This window comes from Nelumbo lutea, chromosome 2, assembly GCF_056320005.1.
Source record: "Nelumbo lutea isolate HS-2025 chromosome 2, American lotus-T2T, whole genome shotgun sequence".
Lineage (NCBI taxonomy): Eukaryota > Viridiplantae > Streptophyta > Magnoliopsida > Proteales > Nelumbonaceae > Nelumbo > Nelumbo lutea.
Genome location: NC_142685.1, coordinates 36,601,288 through 36,626,836, shown reverse-complemented (window position 1 = coordinate 36,626,836; position 25,549 = coordinate 36,601,288). Strand labels below are relative to the sequence as shown.

At 36.6% G+C, this 25,549-nt stretch overlaps 1 protein-coding gene across 1 annotated transcript; it reads right to left on the bottom strand.

Moving 5' to 3' along the window:
* Nucleotides 1–5,051: 5,051 nt before the first annotated feature.
* LOC148869884 (putative cyclic nucleotide-gated ion channel 14) lies at nucleotides 5,052–24,015 on the bottom strand. Its single transcript, XM_088972671.1, has 7 exons — nucleotides 23,060–24,015; nucleotides 22,396–22,960; nucleotides 20,441–20,653; nucleotides 19,946–20,247; nucleotides 14,763–14,874; nucleotides 9,120–9,356; nucleotides 5,052–6,061 (listed from the first exon to the last, which is right to left on the bottom strand). The coding sequence occupies exons 1-7, from the start codon at nucleotides 23,086–23,088 to the stop codon at nucleotides 5,324–5,326; spliced, it is 2,196 nt and encodes a 731-aa protein (XP_088828797.1). The 5' UTR covers nucleotides 23,089–24,015; the 3' UTR covers nucleotides 5,052–5,323.
* Nucleotides 24,016–25,549: the final 1,534 nt, after the last annotated feature.

The following is a 25,549-nucleotide window of genomic DNA, read 5'->3' as shown; positions in this document are numbered from 1 at the left end:
TTGCAATTAAAAGTTCAGAATACCTATCTGTCACTACCCCCAAAGTATAGGGTACCTATATTAATTTACCCTATATATTAATAATATGATTAATGGATACATTGAAAAAACATTCCTTTTAAATCCTATCACTACGCTGTAAATACTAAATACTACTATTACACCATCCAAATGAAAAGAGGAGTTGCATTTATGTTTTCCCCAAGACAACAAGAATTGCAACTCAGAATAATTTTTGGAATCAAAATGGCATTCAAGCAGTTTTACTTTTTAGGATGCAAATAAGTCTATTTTTTAACACTTACTGTCAAATGCAACGGTAATTCCATTTGATGTATGATTAATTCACAGGAAACCTTCATGATGGTATGTATAGAATAATGCCATTTCCATAAAGTCCAGTGGGAATTCTGTTTTCCTCAAAGATTTTACAAGTTTGCAGTCCAGTGCTATCTTGTAACCAGTATAGTGGTAGGTCTCATCACAAGTCATGATAATGAAGGTGGACTGCTGCTTTTTACTAACCCTCATTGGATCCATTACATAGCCCATTTAAGAAATTGTCAAATGGCCGTAGGGGGTGTCAATGGATCGGTTTTGGATTAGACACGGTCCAATTTGGACAGACCAACAAAATATATTGAATTGGACCAGTCCTAACTTTATTGTCTAATGTATCTATTGGATTGGATTGGATCTGGTCCATTCGTAATGGATTTATTTATATTGGATTGAGCCAATATCTGATCCATTGAAAGAAGATAAGAATATAAGTGTCAATGGACCATGTTTAGATTAGAATTAATCTAAATTAAAACAAGTTTGAACAGATTAGATGATCCAACCATTAAATCGGATCAATCCAAAATATTCATTGAATTGGATTGTACCTAATCCATTTGTGATGGATTCACATTGGACTGGATTGGATTGGATTGGACCAAATCCAGTCCAATTGACACCCCTAAATGGAAGATGTTAGTTGAAAGGGAATTTTATGATGCAAGAAAAGGCAGGACACTCGAAGAGCATTGACCAATCAAAACCCCGTGAATTTTGATGAAAACCTCATTCATCACCATTTTTGTGATGCCGGTCGGTTAAATCATAATCAAACACTCGATTAATGGGAACTTGAGGTCAACTTTGAAAGACTCTACGTGGGAATGCAATTTGAATGGGCCCAACCCAAAATATTATAGCTGCTGGACTTAGATTTTCGGTCCTGAGGTGGGTCCAGGCCCTATACTTCGAGTTTTTTCATTTTTGTTTGGGTTGGGCATGGGCTTAAGTTCTTTGGCAATTTCAGCCTGTTCCGATCCTATCACAGCTTGAACTCAGCCTAGTGGTATACATATGTACATACATAATAAAGTATTCCTATCTAATGTTGGGCCCTAAAGGCCCTAGTGATCAAGCCAAGCCCAACCCAAACCCAAGTAAGGTTGGGCCTGCGCTGACCTTAAACCTGGTCCAGCCAGCTCAAGTCGTTCCTTATAAGTTTGGTTATATGTACATTTTGAATGACGAAACAAAGTTTTTTCAAGCCTAACCTATAACTGTCTTCAAAAAATAAACTTTCAATATAGAAACTTTGTAAATAGAATTAGATAGAAAAAATTGCTAGATTAAAATTTTTAAATATTTAAAATTCAGAAAAAAAAAAAGCATTATTACTAAAAAATATTACATCCATTTCTTGAGGTGACCAGTTTGACATTAATTTAAAAATTAGAGCAATCCTCTTAAGAAAGAACTGTTTACAAAGTGCATTTGATCTGGATTAAATATAACTATTTTTTATAGGTTATGTTAGTTGTTTAAGAGGCAGAAGAAAAATCATCATAAGAACATTTAGGCCAAGATTTGTCCCTTCAGCAGTTTAGTTGGCTTGTTTGAATTAATAACTGAAAACAAAAAAAAAAATGGGTGGTTTAAGCTATATGTTTTTTAACAAATTAAATGAACAGTCTTCAACTTTAGCAAATCATCTGGTTTTTGTGCATACAAGACAAATTTGTAAAAGGTAACTTTTCCTTCTTTTCTCATTTTTGGGTTTCTACCTTGTCCATCACTCAGCCTTCCTTTTGCTCAGAGCAGGTACTGTAAATTGGTTTTCTTAGTTTAAGAAAACTGAATGATGAAAGAATCTTCCAAATGGCAAGTTGATCTGGGACTGAAAATGGACCAACAAATTTCTCTTGCTATCCCCTATTAATGGGGCAGATTTGATCCCAAAATCTCTTAGAGTAGGTATGAGAAACTGGCCTTATTTGTTCAAGAAGGCTGAATAATGAAGGAATCTTCCACATGGCAAATTGGTCTGGGACTGAAAATGGCCCAGCACATTTCTCTTTCCATCCCCATTAATGGTGTATATTTGATCATAAAAACTCTTGCCTTTATTCAGAATAAGCCCCCTCTTTTCCTGTAAATTTAATATCAAAATATTAAAACTTTCAGTGGCCAATTACTTGTAAAAGCCATTAATAAATGGTATACCACAAGCTGATGTGGATACAGAGAGTGCACGAGAGCCGATCCATAAGGCTACGTTTGGAAATGATGCAAATAAGTGTCAATGCAAATATGTAAAGTGTAAAATGGTTCATATAAATTGTAAAATTGGGTTAGTTTTGCATTGACAAATTTACTTTCTTACCATACAGACTTTTAGTTGTAATGGATGCAAACATGAATTCCAATAAAACGTATACTTATTTTTATCAAAAGCCCACTTGAATGCAAATTTACTTCTTTTTTATTATTATACTTTTGGCTCAGTTTGGATAAAGTATAAATACAAATATATACAGTGTAAATACATACAAAATAAATCAAAATATGAGGCTTTGCACTATACATATTTGCATTTGTACAAATTCCAAACTGAGCCTTTACATCTTATTATCAATGTAAATATACATTGGTCTGTCATTTGTCAATGAATAAATATAATATTGCCAAACACAGACAAAATTGAACCAGAATGCAAATCTACCCTAATCGGGATTTACACTCCATTTGCATCGTTTCTAAACGCAACCTAAAATCCATTTCCTGGTTAGTGGTGGATCTCCATTGCTAATATTGTCATTTACTACTGTTGGAGCCACTCTAGAGCTTTCTTAAATGCATTCAGTTTGATGTTGCAGACTTAGTTTTAGAATTCAACCATCCTAATTCACCGCTCTTGTAGATTCCTTGTTTTAAATGACTCAGTGTTTTAACCATAGACTATTTACGTTTATTGTCAACTCGGTATTGAAATTACTAGAATTTGAATATGAAAACCACGTGGAAGAAATATCAGTTGACTTGCTCATCTGTGAATAGCTTAAAATTCTACACTGCATGGTCTCTTTTAGATTCAGAAGAGAGAGGGAGAGCACTACAAGTATCGATTTTTCGATAAATTAAATTATTTTTCTTTGGTTTTCACATTTTAGTTATTTTTATCCATTAAGGCTCGGTTTGGGAAGAATATGCCAAAGGAAGCATGGTGTCAATGTGTCAAAGGAAATATTATTCCTTGTTAGAGAGACTATTGGGTGCCAAAGTAGCTGAGACACCCATGGAGACAGTTTTCAAATCAAGTACCGATGCAATTGAGGAATTTAATGATTCTAGGAGGTACGGAAGGTTGATGGGTAAATTGAACTATCTATCTATTACCCGGTTGGATATCTCCGTTGCACTTTATGTGATTATCAATACCTCTAGGTTCCTCACTGAGATGTAGTCCTTAGAATTATATGGTACTTGAATGGAGTTTTAAATTGTGGGCTGCTGTACAAGCTTAGATGAAGCCTTAAAATAGAATGTTACATACATGTAGATTTCACCGGACAAGCTCAATATCTAATAAAAGATCCACTATATGTATCATACTTTTCTTTAAGGGAATTTAATAACATATAAGAAAAAGATAGTTGTAGCGTGGAATAGTGCTTCAATTGAATATAAAGTCATGGCACATACTACTTGTTAGTTAGTGTAGTTGAAAAACCTCCTTTGAGAGATTGGATACTCAATTAACAACCTAATGAGATTATACTGTGACAACCAAGTTACAATCCACATTTCATCCAATCTAATCTTCCATGAACGAACAAAATACATACAGGTTGATTGTCACCTTATAAGAGAAATGGTGTTAAGAAAGTCAGTGGACAAATATACTTCCAAAGGGTTGAGTAGAAGTGTGTATTACATGTCACAAGCTAGAACTATATGACATACATTAGTTTGGGGGAGAATTAGATGCTCCATGGCACATCTTGTGATGGGTGGATGATATTTGTGATCTCTAAGCTAATGACTTGGAGGTATAGATTAATCATGTTTTGAGGGTGACACTTCATGATGCATTTGGTTAACCTGTTTTCTTAATGAAGTTTATCACACATTTGATCATGCTTCCTCTTAGTTCTTTTTTTTTTTTTTTTTACTTGTATATTCCAAGATTAAGATCAGAGTTTATGGGCTTCAAGTTAAGAGTGCGACTTAAACTTCGGGTTCGTGGCAAGGCGGGCTACATCCTTCCCTGTATTTGCTTTTAATTAATTGTTTTATTAATAAAATTCTAAGGAAACCACCCCTCCACAAGTAAAGTTTGGGGTTAAAAAAAAAAAAAAAAGTGTTGGTCAGCACTCAAAGGTATTTTAGTCTTCATACCTTATTTTATTAAAAGGTGTTTTGCCTTTTTTGTTGCAGTTTAAGTAATATGTCCCATACTTGATCAGGGGCACATGCCTTTGTGTACTCTTTACAAACATAAACAAATATCTGGGCAACTGAAATAATTTAGTTTTCTAGTTGAGACCATCGTTCTCCCTTCTATTTTCTTCTTCTCTTCCTATCCTTCTCTCTTTTTTGACCTAGGGATGAGAGCAATGTAAACCTAACCAAGAATAGAAACTGATGTGAGGACACGTAAGCAAAGAAACCAAAATTAGTATAGACAGCTGATCAAAGACTAAGCCACTAAAAAGATTGTACTGCCTGTAAAACCCATAATATCAAGGAGGGTTAGGAACTTAAGATTAGAATTTTGAATGAAACCTTTCTTGTAAATTGTAAAACCCAGGACAGATGATGCCTGACAATAGCTACAAATAGGCACAACAAGTGTATCAGAAAGTGGATATTAAAAAACTGCTTCCCCTTTGGCACCAAAGAAATTCGGCATGCCTTTGACGACTGAAACTTGTGCCCACTTTACCCAACCAAAACCTTTTGGGAAGTTGGATCCTGCCTCATAGACTAACGCAAGTTACCCTACGCAACTATGACCATGACTGTACGTAGCTCTTTAAAGTAATTAATCATCATCAGCCTCAGTAGAGAAATCAGGTTCTTCTGGCTTCTGTAACTTGGGCATCTCAACTGCCTTGATCTTTTGAGCTCCCCTCCTTGTGTTTGCAGCAAACCGTGATGCTAATATTGTGACTCCTAGGTTTTGTTTAACTTGATAAAGGTTTCCTGAGCCAGCTGCATGGTCCTCTCCCTTTTGCCCAGCTGCCTCATCAGGTGCATGCTCATCCAAAGGATAAGAGAATGATTCCTGCATGGTAAGGTCCTTTGCCATCATCCTCTTCTTGTATCGACGCCAAGCAGCTTGTATGAAGCAAGCTGCCCAAGTCCTCCAATGATGAGAGTAGAACCGGAAAGTGTGCTGCAGCTTCTTACTGTGAAGGCGCCTGAACTGGTTGGCTACAAACTTCAGATCTTCTGCTCGCAAAGCAAATGCTTCCACTTCAAAAAGGACTCTTACTGTCCTTGTGGAAGAAGGCAAGTTGACACTAGATTTTGGAAGCAATGCCCATGCAAGCAGCTCCTCCCCACAAAAATCACCTGGTCTCAAAGTAATTGAATTGAAGAAACCAGTTCTGCCCCCATTGGTAGTAGAGCTCTCTAGCCTCCCCCTGATGATAAAAAGCATCTCTGTTACAGGGTCACCCTCACGAACAATGTAGGTGCCTTCAGTGCTCAAAGAGGACACCAGGCGCTCACATATAGCATCAAGTAACTGGTCATCCATCTGTGAAAAAAATGGGACCTGCATATGAAAAAACAAGCCAGCTAGTAAGAAAATCTGCCAACTGTTTGGTCTATATAAATTGGACTAGATGCTGGGAGAGGGGGAGTAGTTGGATCAACCATTAACTGATTTCCACCATGTAGGGTGTTTTGCACCCTGATTTATGTCATTCCTTGGTTAAACCACAGATGGTATCTCAATCAGCCCAAATATTTCCATAATTAGATGGTCAGACCATCCAATATTTGACTCCTGGGGAAATTAGATAGGTCTCAACCTGCTGTACATATTCACATTCCTAAATTCCCATCCTGAAGCAAATTTCCTTTGTTTAAACATGGGCAAATCTAACGCAGATAATGTTTGAATACCATCAAATAAGAGTACAACGCCCCTTCAATTCAACAGGTAGAGTGATGAAATCTAGATAAGTAGATATTACCAACTTGACTACTATGGTCACACTATAAATTGTGAAATATGTGTTTTAAGTTAATAATATTATAATGGTTGCTTAACAAAAACGAATTATTATAATGGTAACGTAAAGACCCCAGTAAAACAGGTTAAGTTGCAAAATAAACCTTAATTATTTTAATTGATCCACTTCCTATCAGATAATAAGAAATTTCTAAAATGTCATTTCAATCTTTTTAATTTTTTTTCAACCCTTTTGAAGTGATGATATTCCAAAATTATACATAAGAAAATGTAAAATAGTATACAAAGTTTACATTACAGCTCCATCCCTCAAAAAGTCTAGGAAGACATAGGAATAAAAGCACTTCCTACACCCTGTTCAGCAAGATGTATCTTTAGCAAAGAAATCTAAAACACTACAGCCACTTAATGACACCATAAAAAGGTCCTACACATTAGCTGCACCATCCTTGTTTATTTACACAGGTTTCAAACCAAGAGCCTTGCAAAAAAATGCTCTCATTTCTTCTATTTTTCAAATTAAAGTTTTACAACATTCAAACGGGATCACTTTAGAGAAGGTAGACTATATGTTAATGCTACGATACCTGGATACCCAAATAAGGGTGCCATATCATATTAGATGCTTCAATTTTTATTGTAAATTATGCATCTGCCACCTTGTCCAACCATGTCCTTGCCATGTCTGGTAACATAGGTTATAAGGTTGTATATAAAATGGATTTAAAAAAACTTAAGACATGAATCCTTTATGTCATCCATGACTTCCATTGACCTTATCATCATTTCACATGGCCGAGATAGAGGATGAAATAGAGAAGCAATCTAGTGAAGAACTAAGTGGACCTAGTTCTTTTGGATAAATAAGCTGCTACAAAAGTTTCCGGTTCATCTGGACCATTTAGCTAGAGGGACTGGCTGGCCTTGCAAGGTCTCCAAAAGAAAAGATGGAGCACTTCAAGAATTTTAAACTGGCTAAGTTTGTTTCTAAGGGAAGTGGAGAAAAGTAAATAATTTAGGATGCATTGAAAGCAGTTTAACCAGTGTCCAGTGTCCACAAGGCATTCACCAATATAACCAATATTATAAATAGAAATGATAAAATATGGGAAAATGGAGCATTACCATGTTAAGGATCTTTTGTGGTATACGGGATTCAAAAGGAAACCAAGAAGTTTTACCAAGTCAAGAATCCCAATTTGAAGAATCCTAACAAAAGCAGCAGTTTGATTCTCCATGTTTAAAGAAAGAAAACAGTCAGAGAAAAGAATACAGCCCTGGTATCATATTCATTGAACTAGGAATAGTTGGGCTAAAACTTATGCAATAAATGCCAGGCATGCAGCATGTATGCAAGTCTAGGACAAGGATTTTGTAGGCTGCTCATCCTGCTTCCAGGTCCCTTTTAAGCATATTAGCTATATCTTAATAAAGAAGACCAAAATATGTAGGGAAAAGCACCGATACACACTTTTGCTGAATTAAAAACCCAGATTAGACAAGGCAAATTTTGAAATCCTGCTAAAGTCCGTGTCTTCAAGATTTTATTCCAGAATCTCACACCACATTATCTTACTCCTTAAAAATGATGATATGGCACTAACTTTGCTGGGAATATGAAAATTATAAATGACCAAAGCTTGAGCCTAGCACAACCACTAGAGCTCCTTCCATACCTGGCCAGAATCTCATTGAAAACCTCTAATATATTGATCCATAGCAAAACACCATTTTCACCTTTCTTTTGCCACCAAACCTTTTTCCATCTCTTGAACGTCGAACTGTGACCACCATTCATCCCCTAGTTCTTTAAGCTTCAGCCTTTGTTTATGATCAAAAAACACCTCTTTCATGATTCAACATGTTCCCTCCTCATTTGTGAACTCCCCATCCATTTGGCCTCTCCAGGCAATATGATGCTTTTGACCTCCTCTCCTCTTCCCCCTTCTGTCCAAATCTTCTTCTTTTCTCCTGTTGTCCTTGCATCATCATCTTTTATTTTTCCTTTTGTTTCAGCATCATCATCTTTTATTTTTCCTTTTGTTTCAGCATCATCTCCTTTTCCTCATCGAGCCTTATTCTGCTCCAGAAACCTTCTCATAGTGTCCTCTTCTTCCTCCTGCAGTTCCCTGAGCCTCTGCTCTTGGAGCTGTTCAAGTATGGCGGATTTCAGAGGAAGAAAAGACCGCTTGCTCCTAGCAAAGATAAACCCTTCTCTTTCAGAAAACTATCTTAACCAAATGACCTGCTCCCGCTTCTGTTGTCAGTTCTCCCATGGGTTTGGTTTTCTTGGCTCTGAGTGAACAAGAGAAAAGATGAAGATGGCCAGGTTCCATTTTTTTTTTTTTTTGCTTTGACAGAATAAAAAAGAGGGGCAGATCTTTTCATCTCATTCATCCACACATCATACAAAAAAATGGACTAACATGTCATTTTTTTGAGAGGAAGATGAAAGAGTGCCTGAGATGAATTTCGGATTAAACCATAAAGCCCCAGAGTTCAGTGGATTTTTGAATTCTGCCTGATCTGATATGGGTTTTCAATTTATAAAAAGTGCTAATTAGTACTTTTCCCAAAACTGAATACCGCTATACTTCAGAATTATAGTAGATAAGAGACTGGGGAAAGACCATACACGTCGAACAAGGTCCAAGCATAAGTGGCGTTTGATATCTCGGCGAAGATCAGTAGGCAAGGCATGCAAAATGGCTTCTTCATCTACTCCTCGTGTTGCAAGCCACTTATATTGAACAAATCGCCGAACACGTTCTCGCAAATCTTGAGGGAGTTGGCGATGTCTCATCCATTCCTCAGTGTCCCTCCGTTTAAGCCTCCACTCCTCAAGCCTCACAGTGAGAGATTGCAAGTAGGTCTACATTAAAATTTAAAAAAAAAAAAAAAAAGTCAGAGCTTTTAGAAAATGACAAGCCTCACCAAACTCAATATCATGTGCTGCCAACACTAGTGTAAAATGTGAAAAATCAACTGTAATTTGGAAAGGATTTAGCAATCAATGCAATACTTGCCAATATAGAAAAAGGTCAGTTTTTAACACCACTGGTACAGTTGTTTTACTAGAAGTTTCATTGCAATTTACATAAAATCTTAAGTGTGGAGCTCCCAGTTGTTAGTTCACCCATCAGATCAATAGGCCAACATCATAAGTGAATCAAAGACTTTCGTTTAATTATGAAGTGGAACCATATCCTAAGGGCATTACTGTAGGACAGCAACCAAGACATTTGCCTTAAGTACTCATTGCCCCTAGTATGGAATTGCAATGGGAATCAGGATTTAAAAATTTCCGAATAATGATTTCCTTTTTCTCCTGAACATTGTTACGCAAGATACAAAACTCGTATTAAGGCAGTAAGTAGAGGCTGGGCAACAGTGAAACACCTAATCAGTAATCACCTAGGTGACCAGGGTTGCCTAGGCAATAATTTATTATAAGAAAAAACTGGTTGTTTTTAGCACTTTTCACTATTCTTTTATCAATTATTTTATTTCTCTAGTTGGTTTAACTAGTTGATCAATTATTTTTAGCACTTTTCACTTTTCTAAAATAATTGCCTAGGCAATTATTTTAGAAAAGTGAACTAACATGAAAGAAACAAAGATTAAAAGTAAAACTAAAAAACATTTCATAGCTTATGAAAAACTAGGGGAATATAGAGAAATTGTGCGTGTGTGCGTTAAAGAATGGGAGAAACATGACAGACATAAAAAGAAGAGAATGTACAAGCTTGGAAGCCTTGTTATTTTGAACATGACAGAGATATAGAGAAGAGAACATGAAAGTGTATTAATTGTAAAGGAAGGGAAAATATAAAGAGGCAGACCCTTATTCTGCTCAAAAGTTGGAAAGAGGGAACTGATAGTAAGTAATTTAAAGAAAGAACAAGAGAGGCAAAGTCCAATTTATGGTTCCGTAAGTTAAAAATTGGTCTTTTATGATTCTCTTTTACATGCTTTTACCTTATTTACACAATATAATATGATTTAGCCCCACCACACAAAACTAATGCCTTAGCACCTAGGCATCACTTTTACCTTGACAACCATAAAACAGATCACGGGATACAAAGCATAAAGCAATACAAGTAGCCAATATAAAGGGCTCTAGAGAGTTCACTTCTCACAATATACATAACACTTTGCTAATTATAATTCTGGTAGAAAATCAAAAAAGAGAAGAGAGGAGTGGAGAAGAGAAACCAGCGATCTGGGAGTCTCAAAACATGGGACTGTTGGCTCCCATATATATTAAACTGTAACAAAATACAAGACTGCCCTTCTTTAAGGAGCATGTGATGTCCATGTGACCATTTAACTTAAAAACAGCATATGATAGTCATGTGACCCTACTTAACATAAAATAACATGTGACAATCATGTGACCCTACTTAATATAAAACATGTGACACACATATGACCCCTACAACACTAATCTTTTTACAAAGTTGTTGATATAACATCTATAATGATGTAATGTGAGCAAGTATCACAGTACCGTTCTCAATGTTTATTCTGGACCCATATGACATGGTTATTCTTCAAGGGCCATGCTAGCAGTTCTACATGGATTGAAAGTGGGAAATTCCCACAACTAAAAAGATCTAATGGTAGAATCTGACCATAAAATAGTAGTGGAATGGTTGAAGAACAATAGGGAAGGATCTTGGAAAAGTAGACATATCATGAGAGGAGTACGGGGTCTGCTAGGGAAGTAGGAGAAACCTTCAACTGGGTCCAGAGATCAGCCAATTTGTTAACTATCAGGGGTGCCTGGTAATTTTGTAAATTAACTCATTTTTCATTATAACCAATAGAACTGTAGACATTTTCGACTCAAGAAAAACACCAAACAAGAAAGAATTTCAAAGATGTGGAACATCTACCAAGAACCTGAGATGACCTTACAAAAGAACTAATGTAAACTCAAGAAAAGCGGTATCTGTAATGTTTATTTTTCACTTTTATTCTCTAATAAATTCATTGTTATCAATCCTACAAAATCAAAAGGCAAATGCCTTGAAATAAGCAAACTATTTAAATTAATTACAAGCAAGCCCTTGATTAAATTACAATAAATACTGCAAGATTTTGGAGCTTCTTATATTTGGAGCTGTGCTCCACCAGCACTAAAAATCTATCACTCCTATTCCACAATGGCAGAGGCTGGCTACTGATGTATGATTTCCCAATAAACTATGCATGAGATGTTCCCAAGTCCCAATCAACCTTCATATGGATGGAGTACTGTGTTGGAAACTTGGAGTAACCAAGCGGGTTACTGCCTTACTGGTTACTGGTTACTGATGTGTGATTTCCCAACAAACTCAATCTCACTCACCACGAAAATGCACCAATGCACCACTTGGCCCAAGGTTCTTGCCATTATGAGAGCAGTGTTGCATGGACTTCCCGTAAAGGATAGAGTACAGTATTGGATAGCTTCAAATTCCAACATTTCATGGTTTCTTGAGGGGCACTTCTATGTAAAACTTTCCTTTTTACCCTTGCTTAATTGACATAAATTAACATCCGATGTACATGTTAATGCCATTTTTCCTACAGGATGTTGCCAAGTAACAATGGTGAACTCTTAGACCTTTATTCTATGGGTATACAATTTTAGAATTCAAAAAATAACTATCTTAACAGTAAATACTTTTCTATAGATGTGTCTGCAAGTTCGTTTTTTTTTTTCATCTTACTGTGTCAGAGTCCTGGACACATGACAGATTCTGATCTGTCTATGCCTGTTCAAGACTGTAAGAAGCACTACTGTCTCGATTTTGTTATCAGAAAAAAAATCATGGTTTATTAATAATGAAGGAGAACTACTGATCAAAAAAAATTATGAAAAAGAACTGTATAAAAGGGTTTGTGAATGCAAGGAATGTTCCTAGTATCCTTTTTAATCCTAGGCTGGCAACTGTCACCTGGCCCAAAAAACTTATAACAGTATACATCTAAGGGGACTGGTTTCCCAATACAATTTCTCTATGCACTCCTTGTCTAACCAAAGAAACAACTAGACAGTTTGCTGGTCTTTGCATCCAATTACACATCATCACTATCACTTCCACCATCCTTCTCACTTCTCTACCCTCTGGAACATTTGTTAATGAACTTTTTATACATCTCAGGTTCTGATAAGAAAACACAACCTTATTTCTTTTTTATTGGTAATGGATAAATTCACTGAAAAGAAATATAAAAAAGGCAGGAGTACAATCAACAGGTCCACTCACAAGACACAAGAATCAGGCATACCAAAAACAAGACATACCAATCCTGAAAGCATAAAATGAGAAAACCCTACAGGCTTACATTATTTATAATGTGTTCATAAATATCTATGTCCAGGCACATTTTGACTCTAGATAGCTGAAGGAGCCATGCTTGCACTATTTGTGTATGACTTATATGCTTCTCTTAAGAGGTTTGTTTTTTTTTTCTTTTATTCTGAAAATTAGTAAGTGTGATGTATTAAAATTTAAATGATAGAGGGGAGGGAGAGGTGCAACACCGCACAAGATGCACAGATCATTCAATATCAACCCTCTTTTGACCAGCCAGCCAAACAAAGAAAATGATCTTAGATGGAACCGGAGCCTTCTAAATCTAGGCCCAATCGACTTTAGCACTCAGATCTGTCAAAGCCAAGTAATAAGACGTTGTTGAGAAATGGCCATTCTTCCCACAGTCCCATAACCTGGTGTCTCTGGAATTGGGGTCAATTTGAGCTTCCTGCAGTATGCCCAACAAAGTTTGAAGCATATCCACCTCCCAGTCATTCAAATTTCTTCAAATCTTGGAGCCCCAGATTAGTTGGCCATTAAAAACTTCCAAGAACTCTCTAATAGACCCTTCTTTATTCGAGGCAATAGAAAAGAGTATGGGAAAGCTTCAGCTAGTGGCTGATCTGAGCACCATAAATCCTTCCAAAATAGAGCACTCTGGACCCCTCACCAGCCCTGAATATAACATGCCTAGCCAAGCCATTAAGAGTTCTCCTGCAACCGTTAATTTTCCAACACATCCACAACAGTCCCTTCAAATTAACATACTTAAATTTCCATTGTTACAATGTTTTCAGGGCCAATTGGTTTAGGTGATTCACTGAGGGCAGAAGTATTGGCCGTGGTTGGAGTAAGGATAGCAAAAGAAATGAACATACAAAGGCTGATCATAGAAGGGGATTATAAGGTGGTGGTAGGATGGCGATGAATTGTGAGGAAGCACTATGGAGATATCATAGTTTTCAAGGTGCCAAGGCGAAGTTGGGAAATAGGGGAGCACCTTGTCACCTAGTCACCTAGGCAATAAGTTTTTTTAATATATATATATATCCTAGGCTAGATCCTTAGGTTTCATAGTAATAAGTAGTGATCTTTAACTAATAATCACCATAATTCTCATGAAATAAGTATAAACCGCATATCAATAGATAGAAACTGAACATATTTATGAAGAAGAAGAAGAAGAAGAAGAAGAAGAAGAAGAAGAAGAAATCCTATTGATTGTTCTTGTGTGTCAATTGGATATAATCTACAAGCTATTTTTTACTTATCAATTCAGGTTAAGTCCTAAAGGGTTTAAGACTATGTCACTGACTTGTGTTTCGATTGAACCAAAACAAATAAGAAAATAACAAAAGGAAACTAGTAGAGGAATAACAATATTAATACTATAAACCTGCAATATGAATAATTTAGTCTAATAATAATATGATATCTATTACACTACTATTAATAACACAAAATATAAATATAAATATTGTGTGGTATCTTACATATAAATATGTAGACGTTTGGGCACGGCAACCCTCCAAGAACGCCTTATCACCTAGGCACTACCTTGACAAGTATGGGAGATATAGAAATGACATAAAAAGGTTAAAAGGATTAGGTGGCTGACAACGGGTATGACGGTGAAAGTACAACGAGTTCAAAGATCAACTAAATATATAGCCGATTCCTCAGCAAAGCATTGGTGATTCCTTAGCAAAGTATGGGATGGTGAAGGATCAATTGCTTTGGGCCATGTAATATGATGTAATATCTTCTAGTGGGCAGAGGGTGCTGCCTCTGTAAAACAGATTGTAAACTTGTATGTATTTTCTCCTCTTAATGAAATTCATGTTAATTGTCAAAAAAAATCAATCATGTAAAGGAGAACAGCATTAATTTTACTTCAACTACTGATTAATTAAACGCTCATTTAAAATTTGAAGGTCAACAAAAAAAGGGAAAAGCCTCACAATTACCTGCATGTTGCCAATCAGATGGGCAAATAAGACCAGACCCATAATGGCAATGAGTATGGCAAATGAAGTTTCCCCAATAAATGTGCTTGTTTGCAAATTCTGCCCATACGAACTGAAAAAATAAGAAAACCAAAGAAATGCATCAAACTTTTGGCATAAACATATGCATTGTATTTCAGTAAGCTGCAAGCAGATGAGATAAAATCAGATACCTAGATCAAAATTTGATTCATTAATATTTAGATTCAAATCAAATCTTATTTTTTTGGACAATCAACAGGAAGTTTTCATTAAGAAAAGCAAACTGGAAAGTAGAATGCTAACTCCAGAACTGGGAGAGCACATTACAAAGTAGAACAGATAAAGAAAACAGACTAGTCAACAACTGTTACAAATTAAATCCCAGCCCTGGAAAACCCCATCTAACTGATCTCTTACCACCACCCTGCCCTTGCTAACAAATCTGCTAGACTTAGGGCTGTCAATGGGTTGGGTCTGACCCATGGACCCGGACCGATTGGACCGGTTCTGGTTCTAGAATTCGTCCTGATGGGTCAGTTCCGGTTCCTAACAAATTGTCCCGATTATTATCGGTTCAGAACCGGATCCACCGTGTCCTGAACCGACTTGGACCCGGCCCAAGCCTTATATAATATTATACATAATATAATATTAAATGTATAATATATATAATAGTTAATAGATTATATACTATGTAGTATTTAATAATTTAAACAACATATGTCCAGAATGGTCATTTCGGTAGGATTTCATTTAAAACCCTACCGAAATGAGCCTTTTTTTGTTTTCTTCTCCATTTGAAAGACAAAAACGAAGCTGGAACTCTGCAAGTATAGAAAACAAGAGAAGGGGCAGTACTGTAGTTGAGACGACCTAATCTTCTATCTCGCCGTCCATCCGTCTCTACTCTCTCATCAGTCTCATCTCTCTCGTCATCGGTATACTCTCTCTTGTCAGTCTCTTCTCTGCCATCGTCAGTCTCCTTTCTCGCCGATCTCTTCTTTCTCTACAGTCTCTTCTTTCTCCGCCATTACTCTTTCTCTCATGTTTTAGATTTTACTAGTTGATTTCTTCTTTTTTTTAATATTGATCTTTAGTTGTTTACTATTGAACTCGGCTGTTGGGGTTAAGCCATTATGGGTTTTGTTTGAAATCAATCTCCACTGTTGAACTTGGCTATTGGTATTAAGCCATTAAAGGTTTTATTTGAAATCAATCTCCATTGTTGGACTTGGTTGTTGGGATTAAGCCATCAAGAGTTTTCATTTTAAATCGGTCTCCATTTTTGTACTCGGCTTTTGAGAGTTTGAAATCATCTCCATTGTTGAACGTAACTCAGCTGTTGCCTTCTTCTCACAGGTTTATTATAGTCGGGTGCATCAGGTTGGACCTGATTGTCCCGAGAACCGATTGGTTTGGTTCTGGTTCCAAGATTACAGACCCTATAGGGTCTGGTTTGGTACTGGGTCCATGATATTTCTTGTTGGTCCGGGACCAGTTCTACCATGTTCCGAACCAGACCCAACCCATTGACAGCCCTAGCTAGACAATCAGAACTCCTAGGCACCCAGTTGAATGAGCTATTCAAACCCGCAGCCAAGGCCTATGCCAGTCTCACCATCAGCCTGAATTCCCAAGGGACTGAATCATGAGCTTTCATCCAATAAATTACCATTTGACAACCTCCTTCCACCCCCACCTCCTTCATTCCCTACAATGTCAACAACTTTAAACCCTGAAGTAAAGTGAACATCTCAGCTCGTAGCAAGTCACCATTATGGTCACTAATTACACCCCCAATACCTGATTCACCAGGGTTTCCAAGACTACATCCATCAAAATTGAATTTAATCTTACCCACCTTGGAACAATCCGCTCAACCAATCTAATCAGGTTTCCTGACTTGAAATCAGCTACAACCCTCCAACCCTTCACCAGGTAGTTAAAAGTAATGTCTCTAAAGTCTTCACATACCAAGGCCCGATGAACAACTCTAATCATAGTAAGCTCAATCAACTATTCAGCCATTCTTACCTTCTCAAATGTTCTAGCATTTCTTTCATCCCACAGCCCCCAAAGAACAGCTCCACGAACACATTGCCACAAAATTGTCTTTTGTGGCAATTGGATCTTGAATAGCATTAATATAGTAAATTAAACTGATCAAAATACTATATATTATCAACGGAATGAACTAAAAACAACTTTGGTATTGTATATCACAAACAAAATCAATTGAAAATGACTTGTATGAAACTTAAACCTATGACAACTTAGTAAAAATACAAACAGAAAGCCAAAAATACGCGCCCAACCCAGTTTTACTAATAGATACAATATAAATTTTAAGCATATATAAATATGCATTCAAGTTGAACTGAATCAGATCATATTGGATCAGATAGGGGTAGATCCATATTTGATCCAAATATAAATGGATCAAATTCAGATCACCCTTGACCAGATCTTACTCAAATTGAATTCTGAAAAACAGATACCATTTGCAGCCCTATTTTTCAGCCAATTCATTTTCTATAAACATTCAATTTCAGAAAGAAAAATAAAACTCTTTTCCATGATATCCATTTTGTTAGTCAATTAATATTCCACACGTACAACTCATCAGTGGTGAGCTTCTGTAATGGATTGTCTAACATGAAATATATGTGTTTCCTTATAAAAATATTAGATGTGGTATCCTTTGAGCCACATGTCATAGAGAAGCCAAAACAATTCCTAGGAGGACTTTCCACAATACAAGTGCAGAAAAAAAAAAAAAAAAGAGTATGCATATTCAAATTAGTAGTCTAGACTAATCCAAATTATCGGGGGTATGACTAGCAAACAACTAGAAAACCATATTGAATTGAGAAAATAATCTACTAATCTTTTTTCACTGCATCTATGGTAAAACCTATTATTCTTCAGCATTTTTTTATCAATAACCATCAAACTTTACTAATTATAAAATAGTGAAACAAAACTATGTACAAGTACCCTTTTTAAGGAGTCTTATCACATTATAAATATCATGCTAGTAAGAATCACTAACTTTCCTTCTTTATAACAAGCTTTCTAGCTCGTATTTAGCCTCCAAGAACTAATGATGTCCCAACCATCATGGATACATACTAGTGTAGTAAAAATTAGATAGAACCTAAGCTTTGATGGATTTATTATAGGGATTATCATGGGTCAAGCCGGGCCACATTTTCACAGGGTAGTAACAGCATTTTGGGCTGCCCACATCCTGGGTCTGATAATACATGCCTAGGCCCAGGCCAGGCATCTGGACTTGCTCATACAAACTAATAAAATTATATTTTAAAAATTAAAATATAATCTGATAGGACCCAAGGCAATGCTCCTCACCAAGACCAGATTCCAGGCCCGCCTGGACAAGTCACTTCAGCCCAGGTCCATGACCTGGCCCAGGCCCAGGTACCAGCGAGCAGAGACACTGATCCATACACCTGTCAGATATATTTACACCAGGAGGGCACGTCAGCCCACTACAGCTAGCACCAGCAGCATGGAGATCGTTTAATCATTATATAAAGTGGTTGTTATGTAACCAACTGCTTAGAACAGAATAATTTTAATCTCCTCTCTCTCTCTCTCTCTCTCTCTCTCTCTGTTTCTCTTCTCTTCCCCACCCCTCACCTCTCCACTGTAACTCTTTTTCAGGAGGTTGAGCTCCCTCGAAGAAGCTCCCATCGTAGTGCAAACCTATTATAATATATATTACAGAAATATATATTATTTACTATACATATTTTAATATATTAATATCTTATAATAGAGCCTGCCTATTATACATATTTTAATATATTATAATAGAGTCTGACTATGATACTAAAAAGTCATGTTACCTAAAAATTGATAAGCAAACAACCAGTATCATAAAAGCAGTAAAAAATCAGCTGGCATTCATCAAAATTCAGGAGGGCTCTGGTTGGTCAAAGCTCTTCTAGTATCATACCCTTCTGGAATCATAGAAATATTATTATTAAACTTCCAGGCCAGGCCAAGCTGTCTGGACCTAGAATTTTAGGGTCCAGACCTTGCCCGTATCATGTGCAGGCTTGATGCAGGCCCAAGCCAGGCCAGGCAAGAAAACTTCAGCCCAGGCTAGGAAATTCCCATGGTGGATCAGACTGAGCAATGTGGGTCTGGGCAGAAACAATCAAACTTAATTTAACAAAAAGGAAATGGGTTAAATTAGGATGTTATCAAGAAGACCTGATTAGTGTTTGTCTCCACATTGGGATTTTCTTTGCAGTCCATGTAAACAAACTACATAGTACATACCATATACTAATCTCCTATTCTTATGCTTCTAGTATTTGGAGATTTGAAGATGATTTCTCTCTTTATTTTATTGCAGATGGGATCTTCCAATATTTCAAACCAGCATTTATTTCCATGTTTAAAAGGGGAAGATCATGTAGATGCACAAGGGCGATAATGATATGGATTTGGGAGGAAATAATCAAGAGAATATTTTAGGGTAAAGCAGGGACAAAGATGATGTCATCGAAAGTATTTTAGTGATAGTGGTAATATTGGATAAGGACTTCAGATGAATTCACAATATTCTCTATGCATGATATCTGTTGACATATTAGTGTGGCCCCATGTTATTTTAGCTTAAGTGTTAGTGTGATCCTATGTCATTTTATGTTAAAAGGTTATGTAAGGTAGATTAGACTTTTTTAAGGACATTACAGTCCTTTTTTACTTAACAGGGGCATTGATGTAATTGATCGGTTATTAGTAATCTATTTATACCCAGCCACCTGGTAGGTGTCAGATAAGTTGGAAAATTTCCACTGAACAGGAGAAAGAAGTAATACATGGGGGCTTGCAGAAAACGTACCATTCTACAGACAAAAACATGTAAAACACAAGTACAATGTACAAGTCAAAATAACCAAATGTGACTTTAAATAAAATGAAGTATTTATAGATGTTGATGTGTTTCTTGTCATTATCATCATCAGTGTCACCACCACTACTAATAGTATAAACATTTGTATATCTGTTATAATATATAAAATAAACAGAATGCCCTTTCAAACAGGTTAAGAAACAATGGCAGGGATAAACCAAGGCTATTGCACTAGAGTATATGAAAAGAACAACAGTAAACAAAACAGTACCTTAAATTTTGCAAGCCCCACCACAAGCAATAGAAGTATTTCTCAAGGAACTTTGAAGAAACAACACTGTTAGTCACTGCTTTTTCAAATATGCCATATTTGAAACTGATGTCTTGAGAAGGATTACAATTACTAAACACATTTGTACTGTTTGCCCAAACTTTGCGCTTGTCATTGTCCAAAGAACTACAGTCTAAATAATTAAGGCTACAAAACATAGGCGCAGTTTCTTTTTTGCATTCTGATTTCCAGCAGGCTGTATGCCGTTCAATTGATAGTAAATACCATGATGCCCCTAGCACCTAAAACAACAGAAAAGTAATTGTGAGGAGCCTATATTGAAAAGCCTGATGGAAATCGTTAAGAAATCCTAAAAGCAATGTTATCAAGAAACCCCCAAGTAGATAAATATTAAGAGTGAGTATAAAAGATAAAATAGTAATAATAATAACAACAACAATAACAACAAAATGAAATAAAACAGAAATTGCATACATGACTAGCTATCATGTACAGCAGCAGATTATATGCAGCCCCAGCCCAAGCAGTCTTTGTTACAACTCCAGTAGCCTTAATGATCTGAGAACTTAATGGGAAAATTAGATACAATCTGGGTACATATTGGATAAGTACAATCAGTGCTAGAGCATTGTTGTTATGATCAGCATGAGAGCTTCTAATTGCTGGTATGATAAACCAAATGACGATCTGCACAGAAAGAAAAAACTATGGTTTACTTCCATTCAAATATCCCAAAATTTAAGAATCAAACAACCATAAATAAAAAGAGACCTCAAAACCTAGAGGTAACACATCGTGCCTCTTCATGGGTTTCCTGTATTGCCTTATATTCTGAATTAATAAATTATTTTCATTCATCAAAAAAAAATTATTCACAGCTGGAAAATTAAAAAAAAAATAAAACAAGCCTCTTGTTTTCTTTTTAGATAAGTACTAACTATTATCTAAATACTCATCCAGAACAGGATTTCTAGTTTTCTAATCTTAAGTGGTGGAAAGAGTACAAATACAAATTTGTACAGTGCAAAACCTTGTATTTTGTATTATTTTGTATGTATTTGTACTATACATATTTGTATTTGTACTCTTTCCAAACTGAGTCTTAGTTATAAACAGACACAGGCCAAAGAAAACCTAACTAGAACCCAAGGGGGATGTTCAAAAACTAGCACTTAGACATGCTAGAACCCAAGATGAACACATACACGACGGCCAATACAAGAGTAGAAATCAGGCTGCTAAACTATTTCTACATAACTTTGGTAGAATGAATCTTCTATCAAACACATTGCCCCCAACATGGAACCTACTTTGTCTTACCAACCATCATGGCCAGAACTCCACAAAGATTACCACAGATGTTGTTTTCCATAGCTTCAACTGTTTTCTGAATGTATACGTTGATAATCCAATTCTAAGATTGTAAAAAGCATAACACCATCAATTAATATCATAATTAATAGGGAGGTCCTGATGCAACCAATCACTTTTAAACCAGCAAATTAGCGTCAGAGAGAATCCATGCATAATACAAGATCAACAATGTCTGTTTTGCTATTAGGCAGCTTCTAATCAGAGGTAGTAGCCTCTCAAGCATGAGTCTTCTCTCAAACAAAAAATCTCCCAAGCACAATTGCTCACTAGTTTCTGCATGAAAAAGTTAATTTACCTACCACTATTTTCATGTTTCATTCCATCTAGAGCCAGACTAATAACAGCTTCAAATTTAGATAACTGCAAAGGCTGGATCAACATTTTTCAGTAGAATAAAAGATTCAAGTCTCAATTGGGCAGACAATGCAGTTAGCAGAAAAGGTAAATTGTTCCAAACCTAACTTAGCTACTTCAAGCAAGGGGAGAAAAGGATAAGTGCCCTCATGAACTGTGAATAAAAAAGAAATCCAGTCAAATAACGAACACAATCCCAGCAATCACCGAGATAGGATTAGCTGAACGCAATAGCTGTTCTGCAGGTTGTGGAACCAATTACAACACTCCATATAAGTCATAAAATACATGGGGCCCACAACCATTTAACTTCTCAGTGTGGGCCCCATGTATTTTATCATTGGTGTGGGGCATTATCATTTTTACCACAGCCTGTTACACAGCTAAAGCATTCAGCTAATCCAAATTCGCTATCACCACTGTATGCATGGAGACAGTCGGCCCCTTCCAATTTAAATTAACATACTACTCTCTGATTTATATGATCAATAACTTATCCATTACATAGACTGACTTGATATCAGAGGCATATTAGTGCCCCATCCAGAATGCCTTCTGCTTAGTGTGTGTGTGTGTGTAAGTATATGATTGCATAACATCATGAGAAGAGCATAGAACAGAAGCACAACAAGCAAGTACACATGGATCATCCTAAGAAACCATAGAACTGCATTTTCATCAATAAAGGTTCAAGAGATTACTTGAGGAAGAGGCAATGTCGCTGCCAGATCTATGAAGAAATCTGATTTTAAGTATCTCCTTGCAATCTTCTTAGAATCCATGACAAGTTCACCCCTCCCGAACACCCGAGAGCTAGGTGCTACATATGCCGTTCGAAACTTAATAATCATGTGCAGCAGATAAAACAGATCAGCTACAGTCCGGAAACAGGTCACAACAATGCTCAGGTTCAAATCCGTCTTTATACATGAGCTACCATTGCCCCCAACTGAAGGCAAGTAAAAATACAATGGATCAACAAATAGTGCTAACAAGCAGGAGATAAGAAAAACCCGGTTCCACTGCAACACAATCTCGCTGCCTGGGTCAAGTATCCTCTTCCTCCATGGCTCATGGTCCTCTGGAAAGACTTTAGACCTCCCTAAACTCAAAACCCCACCAACTCTACTCCTGCCCCCACCTCCACCATCCGGTTTCAGCAGAGGAGTTGAAACCCTGTACAATGGCACCGCTTTCTCGAGGCACTGAGAATCGCCTTTTTCCCAGAGAAACTCAGGGTTTTGTTGCTTCCCATCAGGATAAAACCTAAGAATTGCAAAAGCCATTACACAAAATACCAGGAATTCCTAAAACCTAAACTAATAATGAAAAGCAGAAACAGGAGAAAGCAAAAATCCTAATTACCTCACAAGCTTCTCCTTCTTGAATTCCATGCCGTCATATCCAAAAGAAGTACTACTGTCGTGCAAAAGTGAAGGAACCCAACAACACTACTGCTGAATTTAACGGTAGAATACAACTTCTTTTGAATTCCAATTGGGTTTCTTCTAGAACAACTGGGCTATTCAATTCCATTACCACAAACACTTCTCCCTTAGACTAACATCCAAACTATGAGATCGACTTTTTGGAATCAATCTTAACTGAACTAATCTCAGTTCTCAGATCCCGATCGTCAAATTCCCAGAACTTCAGGGGAAGAGAGAGAGGGAGAGGAAGATTAAAAAAACTTGCAAAATAAAAAAAAAGGCTACAAGAATTAAAAGCGGGTTTCAGGGGGAAGCCCTCAACCAAAAGCTCAAACGAGTGTCTTCTTCACCATTAATTAAGAAAAAGCTTTCACTATTCTAATAATAAAAATCTAATAAAAACAAAATCCTTCGATGTCTATTTGCAATTATGGGTAGAGATTAGACCTGAAGACCACGAGCCCACGACCCATCAGAAAAAAAAAATGACAATTTTCAGAAACCAAGAGATTTGTATAAGAATATTTTGGGAGAGAATTTCTATTTGATTTGCTTTTTCGACATTCAGTGAGTTGCGGACTTCGATCGGTTCATTTCACACCAAATGGAGGAGACGTTTTTGGAGTGAAGTTGGTAAAGAAATAGCGACAGAAAGGAGTTGTCGAACATTTGACCTAAGCGAGACGAATGAAACCACTGCTTCTACAGTTTTTTTTTTTTTAGCTTCATTCCACTGCTTCTACAGTTAACAGTAGTGTATTTTACCAAAATGGGCATGTGGATTCTCTGCGTTTGTCTCAATATTTTAAGATTATTGTTTTGGATTACGTGAATGTCTGTGCGTGACCACTGAGCAGAGTCCAAAGTCGACGAGTGCGCATTATTGATTTCACACTGTCTGCAAGCTTGAATTTTTTTAAGGTAAATTACAAAGACCCCCGTACTATGGGTACGTGACAAAGACCCCGTTTATTTTGTTTTGCGATAAAGACCCTCTTATACTATTACCACCCATTTTAGTTAGCCTTATGTCGAAATATGCTGTTACAATATTTTTTAATTCCATACTATCCTTTGGAGAAAAACACTATTCATTTCCCCGACCTCAGGATGCACGAACAGCAGCGAGGGTAGATTTTCGAAGTCCTTCCTCTCTCCCGTGATCTCTCTTCTTCCCCTTCCCGTTTTTTTCTAGTGCAGAAGTTGAGTTCCGTTTCAAAACAAATCGAGGCGATCTGTGAGCTTCGTTTCATCTCCAATCACAACCCAGATGGTCGTTCCTTCATAACAGAAGCGGGCACCATTCGGAAGATGAGTACTCTTCTTAACATACATAGCAAAAGCTAGCGCCATCGTGACCGGAGAGAGCGGAGAACCTTCATAGAAAAAGTTGGCGCCATTCGGCAATTGCAAAAGTTGACTGAAGGTTAGTGTGATGTTAATCATGAATCTCGATATGTTCTTACCATTTTTTCCACAACAACCAACACCTTGAATTCGTTTCCAACACGCCATTGGAGGTTTTTGCTTCTTTTTTCTTTTAATTTATTTATTTGGGGTTTGATTTTCTTTGATTTGCAGCTTTTCTGTTTTTTCGTAGATTGGACAGCGAGGGAGGGGAAAATAAGAGAAGGGAATACAATAGGTTAAATAGGTTTTAAGAGAAAAATGACAAAAAACTAAAATAAAATAGTGTAATGGGGTATTTTGGTAATTTAGCACATTTTGTGATCTGATCTAACGGTCAAAGGGGACTTTGTCTCATGGTCATAGTACAAGGGGTTTTTATCGCAAAAAAAAAATACAGGGATCTTTATCAAAGACCCCATACTACATGGGGGTCTAATTTACCCTTTTTTTTATTTTTATTGTTATCTATGTGCAAAATGCAATCGAAGCTGGAAACATCAAACCACCCTACCATTTCATCCATTTCTCCTTTTTTTTTTGTTTTTTCAATGTGGCAAAATGACGAGGAATTAAAACGAATTATATGGAAATGGATATTACTAGATCCAAATTAGATTTCTTATATTTGAACCATTGGGCTCATCCAATGCACGGGAAAAATATGTTAAAAGGTTTATAGAGCTTTATGGGGCTACATAAACTGGGGGTAGGGATGGCAATTTTCTCCATCCCCACCAAGTACTCAGCCTCTTCGATCAGGCAGGGATGGGGATGGAGACTACCTTAGCAGGGACAAGGGCAAGGATGGAATTAATAAGAATACCCGATTGGGGATGGAAAGTGAAGTCCACATCACACCCTAATGGGGAATTCATCTCTATTGGGGACCGAAGATGCATGCTTATTTTTTTCCAATGGCAATTATGGTAATTATAAATGTAGTATCCAATATTTATGGAAATTAATATTTTAAATTATTTATTTAATTGGAAGTTTTACATTTTAGCTTTCACTA

Coding starts and splice junctions, on each gene's coding strand:
- LOC148869884 (XM_088972671.1), bottom strand. CDS start 23,088: ATGGAATTCAAGAAGGAGAAGCTTGTGAG. Junction 22,961..23,059: donor AAGAAGGAGAAGCTTGTGAG/GTAATTAGGATT, acceptor TGCAATTCTTAG/GTTTTATCCTGATGGGAAGC. Junction 9,357..14,762: donor ATCTGATTGGCAACATGCAG/GTAATTGTGAGG, acceptor ATTTTAATGTAG/ACCTACTTGCAATCTCTCAC.